This window comes from Python bivittatus, unplaced genomic scaffold, assembly GCF_059951505.1.
Source record: "Python bivittatus isolate LINGU-HERP-01145 unplaced genomic scaffold, Pbiv_v1 ctg000180_np1212, whole genome shotgun sequence".
In the NCBI taxonomy this organism is placed as follows: Eukaryota; Metazoa; Chordata; class Lepidosauria; order Squamata; family Pythonidae; genus Python; species Python bivittatus.
Genome location: NW_028277047.1, coordinates 76624 through 92303, shown reverse-complemented (window position 1 = coordinate 92303; position 15680 = coordinate 76624). Strand labels below are relative to the sequence as shown.

General features: G+C 48.5%; 2 protein-coding genes across 5 annotated transcripts; one reads left to right on the top strand and one right to left on the bottom strand.

Annotated features, from left to right (window-relative positions):
• Positions 1 to 2266: 2266 nt before the first annotated feature.
• LOC148216336 (uncharacterized) lies at positions 2267 to 8380 on the bottom strand. Of its 2 annotated transcripts, none has more exons than XM_088137025.1 (5): positions 7799 to 8380; positions 5680 to 5748; positions 4897 to 4926; positions 4012 to 4055; positions 2267 to 3447 (listed from the first exon to the last, which is right to left on the bottom strand). In XM_088137025.1, exons 1-5 carry the CDS (start codon positions 7857 to 7859, stop codon positions 3340 to 3342), a joined length of 312 nt encoding a protein of 103 aa, XP_087993151.1. In that variant the 5' UTR covers positions 7860 to 8380; the 3' UTR covers positions 2267 to 3339. The 2 variants fall into 2 exon arrangements, with proteins under 2 accessions (XP_087993151.1, XP_087993152.1); XM_088137026.1 differs by having other exon boundaries at positions 5680 to 5745.
• Positions 8381 to 8630: 250 nt separating this feature from the next.
• APH1A (aph-1A gamma-secretase subunit) lies at positions 8631 to 14446 on the top strand. 3 transcript variants are annotated; one of them, XM_088137021.1, is made up of 7 exons: positions 9683 to 9831; positions 10490 to 10660; positions 11058 to 11131; positions 11458 to 11580; positions 12149 to 12276; positions 13151 to 13274; positions 13616 to 13832. In XM_088137021.1, the coding sequence occupies exons 1-7, from the start codon at positions 9719 to 9721 to the stop codon at positions 13678 to 13680; spliced, it is 798 nt and encodes a 265-aa protein (XP_087993147.1). In that variant the 5' UTR covers positions 9683 to 9718; the 3' UTR covers positions 13681 to 13832. The 3 variants fall into 3 exon arrangements, with proteins under 3 accessions (XP_087993148.1, XP_087993147.1, XP_087993145.1); XM_088137022.1 differs by lacking the exons at positions 9683 to 9831; positions 13151 to 13274 and adding an exon at positions 8631 to 8795 and having other exon boundaries at positions 13616 to 14446; XM_088137019.1 differs by lacking the exon at positions 13151 to 13274 and having other exon boundaries at positions 13616 to 14446.
• The last annotated feature ends 1234 nt before the right edge of the window (positions 14447 to 15680 follow it).

Here is a 15680-nt window from a genome sequence, read left to right as displayed (position 1 = left end):
TGGGCTTGTTCCTGAAGCACACCGGTGCGTCTGCTGCCTGCTTTGGTGCCCTGCATCTGTTCAGTAGGAAACTGCACCTTATTTCTGCCCTCGATGCCCAGTATCTGAGAGAGAAATTCACAAGCCTGCCTTTTAGAAAGATACGTTGTGTACCTGAAGCATCTATTTTGGGATTTATTTATTTATTTACTTACTTGTTTATTTATTTGTCAAACTTCCATAGCTGGCCATCTCACAAACAAGGGACAAGGGGCGGCATACGACAAAGCTAACACAGCGAATAAAGACCTAAAGCAATGGCATTGCTTAAAAACTATAAAAACAAAGCCAAGAAAAGGAAATAGTGGGCAAAGGGATGTTCACTGCGTCTTACTGGAAATTGTCCGGGATGAAGAATCCACAGCTGGCCATTAATTATGTTACTGGGCTGAAACTGTAGGCAGCGTAGCGTGCTGGTTTCTCTCTTACGGCTTGGAGGCAATTGTTTCTTGCCATGTTATGATTGTGATTTGTCTCGTGAAAGTGCAGCAGCTTCTTTGTCAGCATTGCTACACCAGCGCAGACTCGGTACCAGCCGTGGGACAGGGAGAAGGACGGGGTGATGTTGCTCACACTTACCTTCTTCCTGCATTCTAACTTTCTGTCGCAAGGATGGGAAGCCACCGAGACCCAGACTCCCTCGATTACACCGGAATTCACGGGCAAAATGGCTGGGCGTGGTGGCCTGTCTCCCGGAGGCCTTTCCCTCTTACTGCCCCCCAAACAGATTTAAAAGGCATGGGGGAAAAGGGGCCTTGCCCCTTTTGGCGACAACTTGGCACCCCTGGACAGCGTGCTGCGCCCTTCTGGAACTCCGGAGGCCCAGTGAGCTTCTGGGGCCCGAAGCGTTGGCCGCTCCTGCTCTGTTGCTTAGAAAGAGTCAGGAAGACCCAGGCCTTTGGCGAAGGAGAGCGAGACCCCTGGTTGCATAGCACTTGCCATCTCTTACCTTTATCTTCTCTTGATTTTATTGTAATTTCTTTGGGTTTGTGTGAGCTGCCCAGAGTTGTTGAGAGTTGGGCAGCATACAGGTTCGATATGTTGTTGTTGTTGTTGTTCTGTAATTTGTGGCAACTTACAGCCCGTGAAGTTTAGGCTTGCCTAGAAGTCTCTGGAGAATGCGGGATATAGATGTTTAAAATGAAATAAAAGTAGAAGATTCTTTAATAGGCCGTGCAAGCACCCAGACTTCCAAATCTTCTCCCCAAAACAGCCAAGTTCTGTGCCCCGACTAATCCTGGGAGAATGGTGCTGAAGCAACTTGCCGTTCACAGCCCTCTGCAGGCAGGGCGGGCGGTTGATGTGAACGTGAGGGTGGCACCTTCACATGCCTGCTTACATTGCCTCATTGAACATTGTTTACTCCAGGTGAATGACTGCTCTGGCTGTGCTGCTGTTCATCATTTCGACTTTTTGTAATATGTACTTGTTTTTTATTTTTACTTTCTTGTAACCTTTCCAGAGAATGTAGCTAGAACACTGAATACTGTAGGCAATTTAAAATGGACTCAAAGCAAGCTATTTGTAGTCTACGCAATTTCATTCCTAAAGGAATTTTTTAAAAGGTGGCTGGATTTCTGAGAGGGAGATGTTTTTATTTTTAAAAATTACATAGAACGTGCTGTGGATGTTTAAATAAGCATTAGATCATTCGCATCTTCTTGTTAGCATTAATTATGAAAATGAAGAAGCTATAGAATTTCCAAAATAGCTGTAATCATAGGGGAAACAACTTTATAAGTTAATAAAAGGGCTTCAAAACATCAGTCTTCAAGGTCCATAGCAGGGCATAAGCTCCAAGTTCAGAACCCCTAGTTTGAAACTATAGAGATTCCCCGTTGAAAGGCAGCATGACTATACAGAAGGCAAAGTTTGACCTTTTAGAATTGCTAATGGTTTTCTAGAAGTATCTGGGTGGACTTTGTGGAAATAGATTTTCATAGGTTCCTCTTATGTCCTTCAATTTGTTGTGTTTATCCTGTGAAACCTGATATGTCATCAGTCCTGATTATGGTTAGGGTTAGGGTTAGGATTTAGACTAAATTGCTCTAAAGTAATATTTCTGCTACCAGGAATAGACTTGATGTGCTGAAGACTAGAAACATTTGAATTTGTTTTGAAGTTTTAATCAGAATATTACAATATTTGTGAAGAATTTTGAAGAATTTAAGAAGTAAACTCCATAAAGTGGCACCAAAGTGCTACATATATTGAATTAGATCAAAACTTTCACAGAAAATTAAAATAAGATTTTATGGTATCTGGGAATTATATAGATAGCTCTGCTTAAAACGGTATGCATTTTATTCTGAAGAAAATTCCATTGTGTTTCGTGCGCGAGTACTCCCAAGTAAGCATGCATGGAAATGAAACCACAGCATTTATTTTAACATCTGGAGTAAAATTAGCAAACAATTAGAGAACTTTAATTAGTTGACTACTTTCCTTTTAGCCCCTTCTAACTGGTTAATTAAAATTATATAACTGAAATATGGAGTTCTTGGTGTTCTCTGAGCTTGGTTCTTTCATTGCCCAACTAGGTAACGTCAGTGTGAGTGTGGGGCTTGTTGCCTGTTTATATATACTGGCTTGCCCTGTCAGTTTCGGTGGGGGTGTGATTTCCTCCTCGGTGGCTCCCTGATTAAAGTATAGCTTTCTGCCTTTTGCTTGTATGATGCTGATCCCTGCTTAGAGTGTTGGCTGCCGGAGGGGATGTGTTCGTGGATGCGCTGTCTTCTGCCTGTCTGTCCCACATAGTGGCTGTTACAGTCCTTGCATTGTATGTTGCTCCTGTCAACATACCGTGCAAGGACTGTGACAGCCAGAGACTCTCTGAAGCCTTCATGTCTATGACTGAACCTGGACTTCATCTTTAGACCAATGCAGATGTTCTCTATCAGGAACAGGGACATTTTTGTGGTGACTCCAATGATGCGCTGATCTCCTAGGAAGTCTTACATTTTTCTTTCCTGGTCTCGGATAACAACTTTCCTTTTGAAGCTAAAAGAAGCTATGGGAGGGGGCCAGTTTTAATCAGGCCCACTGCAAGGGGAGAAGGGTTTAAATTTCTCCCTGCACATTATGGTTACTCCTTCCCCGGTATATAATATTTTTTCCAGCTTTGGTAATTTTTTTTCAAAACAAAAAAATAAACCCCCCCCCCCATTTTTATAGTTTAGATGATATCCTGAATTTTCTTCCTTACACTTCTGTTGCCATTTGGGGAAGGCAGCCTTGCTTCGGTAGAGCAGGAAAGCAGGTGCGGTTATGCAGGTTAATATCCGAAGAGTCCCACACATTCTAAACTTGAAACTGGAAGTCTTGCTGGAGGAACTGTATCACGTGAAGAATAGTGGTGAGGAAGCAGCAGTAATGTGGGAGTAAAACCCCTGCAGCATTTGTGGAATTCTACAAAAAGAAACAGAGTCAGGGTGGCGACCCAAGCAGGGAGCACTCTGTTGGGAAGGTGGCGGCTTTGCAAGCAATTAGCCAGCTCAGCAGTGTCACAAACTGGATGTTTGCATGTTTGGAGACTTAATTGTTTTGCCCGGCCCCTTGACTTGCTCTTGCAGGGACTTTTCTCACTGTTGAATTGAAATGCTGTCTAGAAAACTGTTGGCATAAAACGAGCTATCTTTTTTGCCTCTACAGCTACTGTTTCTAGTCACTTCCAATCATCTGGCTTCTCTTTGAGGACATGCATCCCACAGCCTAACTGATCTTATACTTCTTGAAGCTGCTCTTGAGGCGTGTCAGAATAAGGAGAAAATGTTACATTAACATTGGTACAGCTAAGATGACAAGCCTACCTCACTTATGGGCTGGGCATGAGATGAAGGTAAAGTCATGCTGACATGGCAAAAAATGATGGTGGCAAGGCATGCTTGTGCCCTATTTAGGAAATGACACACTAGTGCCTCTCTGCAGATAGAAATTTTACAGGAAGGAGAGATTCTTGTGCAGATAACTTACATTTGCTTTCAACCAATCGTCTGTGTAATCATATGTGGAGTTATCTGAAAAGGTACAGAGTATTTAAGATAATCACAGTGAACGTCTAATGGCAAAATGTTGAAAACTGTTTTAAAAGAATGTATCATGGTCTTCTAAAGAACTGTAGTAATCAAGTTGTGTAAACACTGAGACGCTTTTTTGGTGCTCCTCATCTATGAAGCTCTCACACCCCCATCTTGCTGTCAAACACATTGTGTGTCAGGGAGGATAGGGCTACAAGTCCTGCTATATCATTCTTCAGTTACTAGCTCGGTGTTCAGCAGATTCCCTTTATAAGCAGTTCTCCTTCTTGTTGGTTCCTATCTTAGCAGAATAGGAAGGAGTGCTTTTTGAGAGAGTCCCGCTACTGAAAAGAAAATTCTAGACCTACAGGAATTCCCCTTCCCCCCAAGGCAAGTCTGCTTTGAGTCAAGCTCAGCTCCTGGGTAGACCTTTCCAAAAGGATTTGATTGGGGGGAGGGACTAGGCGTGTAAAATATTTGAGCTGCATTTTAAAATGTCATTTGGGAGAAAAAACATCAAATAAACTTAAAATGTGAGTGCATCTGGGTGAATTCTAGAGTGTAGTTTCTCATTCTGCAAGGAATGAGGCTAAAAAAAGCCTAACACAAGTATTCTGTATAATCTGAAGATGTGCCCCGTGCAACCCCAGATCATCAGAACAGATATGGATTCCATGAAATAGGTGGTGGACCCTTTGGCAGGTGAATGGAGAAAATAAAGGGTTTGCTCCAAGACCATTGATAGGGAGATCTTTCTGACAAGTAGTTGAGATGTATGGAAATGCCCTTGGGCACGTCTAGAGGACACCCCATGCTTTTCTAGATCCCCCAGTATTCTTACCGTAGTAATAGTCCTCAAAATCTCCACTTCCTACAAATTAATAACAACAGTTTCAGAACATGAATTATTGCAGGCCAAAATATTCACTCTGAAGGTCTGCCTGATTATTAATATGGTCTTCTTCATCTGTTCTCTGTGGGGAGATGGGTAGTCTTGTGGGGCTAGCATCTCCAAAGTGCTCCCCCTTCCCCCAGTTAGGCCTGGCTTCTCCTTTCTTGTATTTTCACTGCTGGTCAGGTGAAAGCTATTTTCATTATTTATGCTTTGAAAATCTAAACGCTGCTATCAATATGTTGTTCTGATTGTTTAGTTTGTATAGTTTAGATTAGGAAGATACATTGGGGGCCTTCTTTGGAACAAAAGGGTAGAAAACTCAATAGTTCAATATACAATAACATTAAAATACAAGAGGAAGAAACTAAAATAATTAATTAAAACCATGGAAGGGACCAGATTCAGCTACATGGAATGAAAATCCACTAAACTCATCATGAGAAATATTATAAAATATATCTCACAGTAATTTACTCCATTTACCTGAGGACGAATGTTAGCCGTTCAATCATTTGGGATAAGAAAATAGGTTAGTCTTTAAAGATGCTACAAAACTTTTTTTTTTTTTTTTTTGCTGAATTAGGTAATATTTGCATTGAGTATGTGACGTATCACTGGTAGTACAGACACAGCAAATTTGTCTTAACAGTTGGCCGGGTATTAACTGATGGGTCTTTTTTTGATTATGTATAATCATTTATTGAACCAAAATACAACAGATTATCTTACCATTGTAAAGAATGATGCTGTTTTCATATTCCTCATAGTGTGCAATTAGTTCTGCAGCAGTCATTCCTACTAACAGAACATTTCAGTGAGTGGCAAGAAATTATGCGGCACCATTTTATGAAGACTAGATTTGGCACAGTCAGAAGCAAAGAGATCAGACTGGTCCATCGCAATAGTGCAATGCACATGTGCGTCAACCTCTTCTGCGGAAAAGTGAGAGGCCCTCAGCCCATACAGGCAGGAGAAAAACAAATATAAACACTGAGCTTTGCTTTTGCCATCTGTGCAACTTGCATGTTACCCTTTGCAACTGCTGGATGTTGTCACAGAACGCCTTTCAAGGGCTGTGTCCTTGAATTTCTTTCTGTGAGACCTCGAGCTGCAGTATTAGTCTGGGAGAGGCCTGGCAGTTAGGATGCCGTGCCATTCCAGTCCTCCTTTCCCTACGTAGGACAGGCATTCATCAATACAGTACAGATATCCCAGCTGGAATGTAGATGAAGACTGCAGCCTTAAAGTAAAATGCGCCAAGACATAGGCCAATTTTTCTTCTAAGTAGACATGTATGGCAAGCAATTGTAGAATATATAATAGAATCATAGTAGAAAAATAAGCTAGCAAATTAAGAAAAAAATAGTGGGAACAGCAGACAAAGACTATAATGCCTCTGAAAATAAGGAGGCACAAATGCAGTGTTTATCGATTTTGAGACTAAAGGGCCTAGAACATATTTCTTGGACTGACATGTGGCATGGGACTTATTAGTGCTATCTCTGAATTTTGCAGTGCAGATCTCAGTAGTTTGAACCATTGAGAAGTCAAAGAGCTAGTTTTTTATCTAGTTCACCCACCAACATGAGCAAACCAGCCCCGTATCCTGTCCAAAAGCCCCACTGAAATAGGTCCAGGAAGTCAGTAGCTTCCAGAGGTATCTTCCTCTTCCAGAGGAACCGGAGACACTCTCTCTTGTCCACCTTGACCGAAAGTGGCAGATCTGAGACAAAATGCATAATTTGCTTTCAAAGCGCTGGGTCCAGATATTCTTAGTTGTAATTTAAATTGCTCCAGGGCTGACAACTCCATCTTCTGACCCCTGCTTCACAGTCACTTGACTCCTCCTTCTGCCTCAGCTTTCCTCTCATTCTGGGCATCTGTTTTGCTGGGTTCTGTGCCTCGTGACGAGTTGTGCAGGCTCTTCTCCCTCCCCCTCAGTATTTTGATAGGTTTTTGTCTTCTTTTGGAGAGATTTCCCTGAGTCCTGCCTTATCAAGTTTTGGCTGGGAGCCAACTGTCCACACCCGTTACCTCCACCTTCCCCTTTGCCTCTTTCGGCTTACTCTAGAGGGACACGCTTAAGAGTTATTTGGCTGATTAAACTGCAGCCCAGGCCACGGCACTGGCCCTTAATTGGGCGGTTGGTCTCGTCTGGAACTCTGGTGGCCAGATCGACCGGACCCTTCAGTCTTCAGTGCCCACTGAACAGTTTTGTTTATCTCATAAAGTCTGCAGAAGTCTTTGCGTGCAGTTTGGAATTCAGGAGGTTCCCAAACAGAATACAGATAGGATAAAACCTATTCTGAATATTGGGACGTAACAAAAACTTAAAAAAATTTAAGATTTCCAAAATGTTACCATAGATGGATGTGTTCACTTCTAGCATATTCTCATTAATTTCTGGTAAATCTGAATCTTTTTTCTTTCAATATCAACCACCACCTTATGGCACGTCCATGGCTGTATAAAGTATTATTCATAAAGGAATAATTATATTCCTCTTTTTTAAAATAAAACTGTTGAAGTTAACGTAAGAGTGCAGAACTTAAATTTTAGGCAAAATGAAGCATTTAAAATAATTTCCATCGTTTTAGTACATTTTCCTGAAATCTAAATAACTCTGATGATAAAGAATTAAGCCTTGAATCCGTATTATTGCACAAACTTCTTTGTTCTGGTCAGAGTCAAATCTCTCACATTTCTCTTTCTGCTACTGAAATTTCATCAGATCAAAGACAAGGAGTCCTTAAAGTGGAGAACAGGCAAGCAAGAAATTAGACCACATTCTCGATCAGTGGAATCGTTCAGTTAACCGACGTGCCGCGCTTTAAATTAAACCACTTACCGGTTACCCGCTGAAGGATCACAGGCAGCAGAAGAAATATGCCCAGCTTTGTCACTGCCATCCTGCAGACATCCTCTACCTTCCCTCTTATAGTTACTCAGAAAGTTCCTTAGCGGAACAGCTGCATGCTTATGAGTATGAAACAGGAAGCGGTGCAATTGCAAGAGTTGAGTCACTACCCTTCATTGTAAAAGGAGAAGCCTTGAACGGCATTGTGAAGACCATTTTCACACACAATATAACCCTGAAAGGTTTTCTTCATGATTGTGTCACCACAAGGAATAAGATGTCTGAGAGAAGTCTTTCCAGAGGAAAGATTGTGATCTATAATTAACTAGTAGATCTGATATTTAGAGCTGTGGACACGCTAGTCATAAATATAATTTATTTATGTCAAGCATATTCATGAGGCTGCACACACTGCCAGATAATATTTTTTCAGTCCTAATAGTTTTATGCTTATTTGCTATAATATTTTGCATTCCATTTTCTACGACTACATGCAATGGGAGAGCAAGAGAATGAGTGACGTTGACGGGTCCCCCGTGGAAGACAGAGAATTACGAGGTATCGGCAGAAAGTTGTCCTGGGGTTGAGCAGAAATTACGGCGACTGTAGTGTTGGAAAGTATCCGTCGGCTAATGCCTGCGATGCTACCGGTTTGCGTGCGCTGTACGGAGCTTGGCCTAGCTGTGGACGGCGCAGATGATAATCCCGCTGGCTTTGTACTCCATGCTTCGCAGTGCTCCTTGGATTCTTCCCTCCCTCTTACAGGCTACGTTGTTTTCTTGAGTTGGCTCTGTCTGAATATAGGGCTTCAAAACCACGCCGATTGTTTGTGCAAAGGTTGCGCCTGGTGATGCTCGTATAGCCCGTGAATCAGGGCGAAGAAAGGGGTCGCTCCCAAGAGGAACAGAAAGGCCGTTCCGGCGGCGATCTCCAGAGCCGGCCCCCGCCCCAAGGCGCTCTCCATGGTTCAGCTCAAGGATCCATCTAGGTATTTATTATATTTTTTAATCTGCCGAATGATGCAGGCTTTCTGGATAGTTTGCAAAGCGATTAAGAGAATTTTTAAAAAGTGTAAAACCTGTACAGCAACTGGAAATGGCACAGGACAGGGGAGCATAAAAGCCATTATCCTGGCGTAAACCAGGAGTTCAAATGTCAACAGCTAAACAATCCTCTTTGAATTTAAATAAAGCATTTCATCCGTCTGGCTCAATGGGAGGGAGCTTTGGGCCTACGTTGTCTCGCGACAGAGGCGAAGAACAGGCGGCGGAGGGCGGTGGAAGGCGCAGATTGCGAGGCGGCCCGAGGAAGGAGGAAGCCTGGCGCGCTCGCAAACGGCCGCCGCCGCCGCGAGCTGCTCTGACTGACCGGTTACGCGCCCTCGGGTCGGGGCCCCCCTTCATTAATGCCGGAGCAGCCTCTCCCCCCCGCAAAACGGGGTCCGTCACCGGTTGCACTAATCCACCTTCAAGCCGCTTATGAAAGGAGGCCGGCGAGCCGCCTGGCCCGGGCGCGTTCCTCGGTTTTGCCCCTCTCGGGGCTCGACGACCGCCCCCTCCCCTCCCCTCCCTCAGGCAAGCGCGGCGGCTTTGCGTGCAGCCGCGGCCCGGGAAGGGCGCGGGGGGCCGCGGGGCTTTCCCGCCGGCGCGCGGCCGCCTCCCGCCCCGCGGCTGTTCGAGGCCGGCTCCCCCCCGGCCGCGGCTCGGCGGAGGGGCGCCCTCTCCCGGTCGCTGGCCAGCCGGGGGCAAAGCGGCGCCGCCGCCCCGCCCTCTGGAAGGCGCGAGGGGCGCCGCCCGCAGGCAAGCAAACTACGGCTCCCAGGGTGCCCGCGCGGGCGGCCCCGCCCAGGGGCGGCCCGGCCCCGCGCCCCTCCTCCTCCTCCTCCTCCTCCCGCCCCTCCTCCTCGGCGCGATGGGGGCGCCCGTGTTTTTCGGCTGCTCCTTCATCGCCTTCGGGCCGGCGCTGGCGCTCTGCCTGCTCACGGTCGCCGGGGACCCCCTGCGCGTCATCATCCTCGTGGCAGGGTCAGGGCGGGGGGGCGCGGGGGGCCCGGCTCGGCCGGAAAGGGCGGGCTGCCGGCGGCTGAGCCCCCGCGGGGAGCGGCGCTCCTCCAGGGCGCGCGGGCGGGGCGGGGCGGGGCGGGGCGGCTGCCACGTGCTCTTCGGGGGCACCGCGGGCGCGTCCGGATGCGCGGGAGGCCGGCCGGGAGGGCGCTGCGGTCTCCGCTGGGCGGCGAGCGGAACGCGGGCCCCGCCCCCGCCCCCCCCCGGCAGTTTCCCGCGAGCGTCCCGGGCGCGCCGCTGCCTTCCTCTCCCCGCGCCGGGCGCGTTTGGCTCAGCCGGAGCGGGCGTTTCGCCCCAGCGCGGCCCGGGGAGGACGCGGCCCGCCCGGGAGGGAGGGAGGGAGGGAGGGGGCGGGTCGGCCGAGGGCCCCGCCGCCCTCGGTCGCCAGAGTCTCCCGGAGGGGCTCCCGCGGCACTTCCGTTCGTCCGGGGCAGCCTCCGGCGGATGGCTGCTTTTGAGAGAAGCGGCGCAGTCGCGGCGACGGGCTGCGCCCGCCCGGTGCGTGCAGGGGCGCCCTTTCCGCCGCCGGCCGGCCGCCTCGCCTCGCCTCGCCTCGCCTCGCCTCGCCTCGCCTGGCCTGGCCTGGCCTTAGCTCCCCGCTCCTTTGTCGTCGGTGCAGGGCCTTCTTCTGGCTGGCCTCCCTCCTCGTGGCGTCCCTGGTCTGGTGTGTTTCGGTGCGCCTGAGCGACCCGGAAGACCAGCGGCTGCAGCACGGCCTGCTGATGTTCGGCGCAGCGGTGTCGGTTCTGCTGCAGGAGGCCTTCCGCTTCGCCCACTTCCGGCTCCTCAAGTAAGAGAAGGGCGCCCGCCGCGGGCTGAGTCCTCCCGGCCCTTCCCTCCGCAGGAACTGAGGCCTGCGGGCTGGACGGGGGAGCCGAAGATAATCCCGCCCTGCGGCGTCCCGGGTGGACGTTCCCCACTCGGGGTACCCGTCTGTGCCCCCTTCCTTTAGCTCATTTGCGGGTGGCTCTGCGGCTGAATGCGGGGGCGGGGATCGGCGAATCCAGGCCTCTGCTCTTTGGGGCTGCGTTACAGATCTCGTTAATTAAAGATGAACCTCTGCACCTTGAACCTAAATGGGACGAAGACTCCAAGAGAGCAGGCGGGAAAGGCGCAGTCAGTGGAGGCGCCCACATTTTATTTCTGGAACTGAACGAGTTCCCCGCTTCCTCTGCACCCTCTTTTAGGAAAGCCGATGAAGGGCTAGTGACCATAAGTGAAGATGGGCGATCACCCATTTCGCTCAAACAAATGGCATACGGTGAGTGGGCTCCCGCGGAGGAGAGTCGTGGATCATCCTTCTGCCCCTCTCCCTGACCCTCAAGCAGTCTTTCTGCTTTTTAATGACCTCGGTCTTGGCTTAACTGCGAGGCCGAAGCTATGGCTGAAATGGCTTACGCTGTTAGAGTCTTCCCTTTTTGAGGTCCTCCACTTTCAAAATGGTCCCAGATCACAGAGCTGCTCTCTGTTATTCTGAATTGCCTTTTCTGCAGAGCGCTCGTACCAAGTCTTTTACAAATAGCTATCAGGATTGCAACCACTTCAAATGTTTTCCACTATAATTCTCCATCCCTCTCCCGCTGGCAGTGTCAGGCCTCTCCTTTGGAATTATCAGCGGCGTCTTCTCCGTCATTAACATTCTTGCGGATTCCATTGGTCCTGGCACAGTTGGCATCCATGGGGATTCACCCTATTACTTCATCACATCAGGTAGGGCCTTTTGTGGGTGTTGAGGGAGAAACAAACATTTTTTAAAAAACAAGAGTTGCATAAATATGTGGATTTTTGTCTGGTCCCTCATGGTGTTTTGGCAAAAGGCATTTTCAAACATTTTGGGATCAAAGGGTATGAAATACAGCTGGTTAGGCTATAGAAAGACAGAGTTGATCTAGTTCAACTGCCTCCATGACATAGGGTTTGATGCAAGCGGGGGGAACCTATAACACCTTTGGAATAATCGCTCCTTCAAGCCTGCTTCTCCAGTAGTGCTGCGCGCATGGATTGGGCTGCAAACCCCACTGAAAAAGTAAAGCACGTTGGCGTTACAGGTGTGAAAAGAATCCTAACACTTTGCTTAAAAACGGCTGAAGGCAGCTATTCTTTCACGGTTTTGTAACTTTTTCCTATTCCTTTTGTTAGGCGTTTTGTATTAATATGCCTGTTTGGTGAAGTACTGTTTTGCTGCGCTTGGCCATGATGGTGTACTCTTGGTCATTTCAGTTGCAGCGCTTTCAGGCATGGCGTGTGGCTTGATTTCCATGTTTGCTTCTCATTCCAGCCTTTCTGACAATGGCCCTGGTTTTCTTACACACATTCTGGGGGACCATTTTCTTTGACGCCTGTGAGAAGAGGCGCTATTGGAAGCTGGCCCTGGTGGTTGTTAGCCACCTGGTGATATCTGGGCTGGTGAGTGGATTTGGGAAGGAGATCAGTTTTCCCAGGCTTGAGCTAGATCTTGTTCCCCCATAAGAAAGCAGCACTGGATTTCTACCCTTTCCAGACTGGCTTTTTCCAGGACAAGAGATCCCGGCATCCTTTCTTGCTGGGGAGGGTGAAGGGTTAACTAACAGCCCAATGTGCCTGAAAGATAGTTCTGAAACAGTATTTTGTCTATTATGCTCCCGTATGCAGAATCTGTTAAGGAATGATCCCCGGTGTTTTACTACAAGAGTCAGTTTCTGTTGTATTTCTGTAAAAAGTCAGCATGGAATAACCACATGGTCAAACTTGAAGTCACAGACGATAAAGATTTGCAACAGGAAAAGGCCTTTTTTGTTGATTAGCCTCAAAATAGGTTAATTTGATTAAAAGGAGAAAAGCCAAAGGAGTAAATGTTGGTTGAAGCCTTCATAAGATTGCTGTGTAACTGCTCAGGATTAGGACCTTCAAAAGCTCATTGCCCCCTTGTCTTGGGAAATGTCTGAAAAAGGGGAAAAGACAACTAGCTTTCCGGTTTCCAGCCAATTGTGATTGTAAGCCATGGTTTATACCTTAGTGTGTCATGGGAACCAGCAGAATGTTGCTTCTTTAACAAAGCCTAGTTAAAACACGTTTGTTCTACTTGGCTTCCTTGGAGACCTAAAGGGACTGTCCTTCCCCAGCAGCAGGGAATTACTCTGCGTTTGCCCTGCAGATGGGACCAGGTGGGTCACTGAGCAGACGGGCTTTGGCCATTCCCCAGTACAAAGGAGGGTGGAGGGAATGGGGTGGGGGTGGGGGTGGGGGGGATGATTGCAGACTCAGCTGCGTCCTGAACTCCCCTCTCGCTTTCTCCCTGCAGACGTTTCTGAATCCATGCTACGAAGCGAGCCTTATTCCCATCTTCCTGATCACAGTCTCCACAGGGGTGTGGGCCTTTTTCACAGCTGGTGGCTCCCTGCGCAACATCCTTGCCTGCCTCTCCTGTGAGAGTTGCGACTTTTGCACAAGCCATGGGGATTAGAGAAGGGGGAGGGAGCGGAACAGCAAGACTCTGGGGAGGCCATCTTTCCTTTAAGAAAAAAAGACTGTGGTTATTCTCTTCAAAGCGCACAAGTGATGATGCAAAGACCTGCATCTGGGGTTTAGCATAGTATTTAGGAATACGGGGTGGGCTCTCGGTTCTCCACTGCCCATCCTGGCTTCTGTTCCATTTGTCCCCCTAGAAGCCAGAGGAAGCTGATCTGGAACCTGGAGTGCTGCTTACTCGGTGCCTTGTCTTGGGCCCACCCACAGGCTAATTATTCTATTCTATCCTTCCTTGTAGGTAGGGAGAAAGAGGACGGCCACGTTATGGTGTATTCTGAGCTGCAACTCCCTGTGGAGGACTGAGCCCCCTGCCTGTTGGCTCCCGGAGGCCAGATGCTTCCAAGGAAAGATGAGCGCCCGAGGGCAGTCCTCCACCCAACTGGACATCTGGGAGAAGGGCTGCAGAGCTGATCAGATGGCCAGAGCCCTTGCCTGCCACCAGGGAGGCAGGAGGAGAGATTCCTAGGCTCAAAAGAAGGCTTGGAGTGCAGGAAAGCTGACTCTGTGCCTTGGCTGGTGCCTGGGAACCCTCTCCTTCCTCCAACCCTTTGTTTTTTTCTCTTTTGCTTCTGTTTCTGTTCTGGAAGGTAGAAACATGGGTTCTCTTTGAGAGCTGAGCAAGGGCAGAGCTTGAAAGCCCCAGTCCCTTATAACGAATGGCTCCCAGAGCTGCTGGGAGGCTTTGCTGCCCTAGGGGATTCCACTGGATTCGTGACATCTCTGGAAATTATTTTAGTACGTGGGCTCCGGCCAAGCTCCCCGTTCTCCAACAAAATCCCTTTGTTCTCAGCTCTAGACCCATTGAACTTTTTCTTCAACAAGCCAGTTCATCGACTTGCTCATCAGCTGGGGAATCCTGTGCCGGCGTTAGACCTGGCGGGGCGTAACAGCACCATCTACCGGCTAGGAAGGGCCGCTGTGTCCGTACGAAGATACAAGTGATCTTTTCTTGCGATGACCTAAATTTTTTGATAAAGTCCCGGTCCTCCTTTGTTTCTTTAATGTGGAGCCCTAAATCCTTTTATGAGTTGCCCCGTGGTGCAGTTAATAAAAAGGACTTCTCTTGTAACTGGACTGTTCTCATGCTGGGTCACCTTGGGCAGAGAGGAAAATGGGCTCTGCCTTTGGGTGGGACAAAGGCACCTTTCTGTATGTAGAGTTCTGCTGCTCTCTCAGGGTCGGCAACTGGGTTGGCACAGCACATTTGTCGTGAATCAAATGGGGTTAAGCGGTTTGTAGCCCAGGGTGTTCTGGGAAGTTGGCCCTTGTCTTAGCGGGGCCATGATTTGTTTGAGCACAGCATGTTTTGTGAATGTAGCAGCTGTGTTTTGTTGAGGAGGAGGTAGGACTCCAAGCTTTGGGTCTCAACCTGGGCCTTGGGATTCCTGTGGCTTCCTCTCCTGGCTGGAGGACTTTGGCATTCCCCAGCCAGAGGCTAGCAAACATGGAAGTTGGCAGGAGGCGTAATAATAGTTTTGTGTTTATGCCGATAAAAGAACGTGGCCTCTCTCTGCTGTGTTGGGCTGTGGATTATCTTAGGAGATCCAAAGGGCCACGGTATTTCTGAAGAGTGAGCTTTGCCTGTCTTTCCCCAGAGGAAAGACACTGCTGTCCGTATTTTCATATATCCGTGTAGGGTGCAGGATCTCAGAAGGCGAGGGTGAGAGGCTGCTGAGTTGTTCACGCCTCTGGGGATTAGAAAACAGTCTTCTCTCTGAACTGGGGTTTTCTGTCCATTCCTCTAGGTGAACTGGGCTGTGGCAAACACAGCCTCACCCCGTAACTGCAGCCCCTGAATGCAGATATTGAGCAGCACGCAGTGAATAAACCTGCTCGGGCCTCCCTCTTCCATGTGGCCCTGCTTTCCCATCTCACTGCCTCTTTCCTAAAAAGGAAAGCCAGTGTGCAGCTGTGGCCAAAAGGAATTTGATTTCTGAAGTGGTGGGGTGATGCCCGGCAGATGCCCTGGATGAGGTACTCCCCTGTGTAAAAGTCCTAAAGTTGGAGGCGTTGAAAGGGGCCGTGGAGACCCTTGTCCTGTGGAGTCCTTGGGGTTCTCAGGGCTTGGTTGTTTTCTGGGTTGTTTGCTCAGAGAGCCCCAAGGACTCCACCGTTCAACCCTGAGCTACACATACTCGCTTCTCTTGGTACCCTTGTCCTGCTTAGCACAGGAATCTGAATTAAAGCAACCCCGGTGGTCAGTTTTACTGTCCAGTTACTTTTGTCCTTTCACTGGAATCTGCCCTCTGTTATTCAGTGTCCTGCTGGGGCACCAGAGAACAGGCGTGGATATCCTTTCAGGT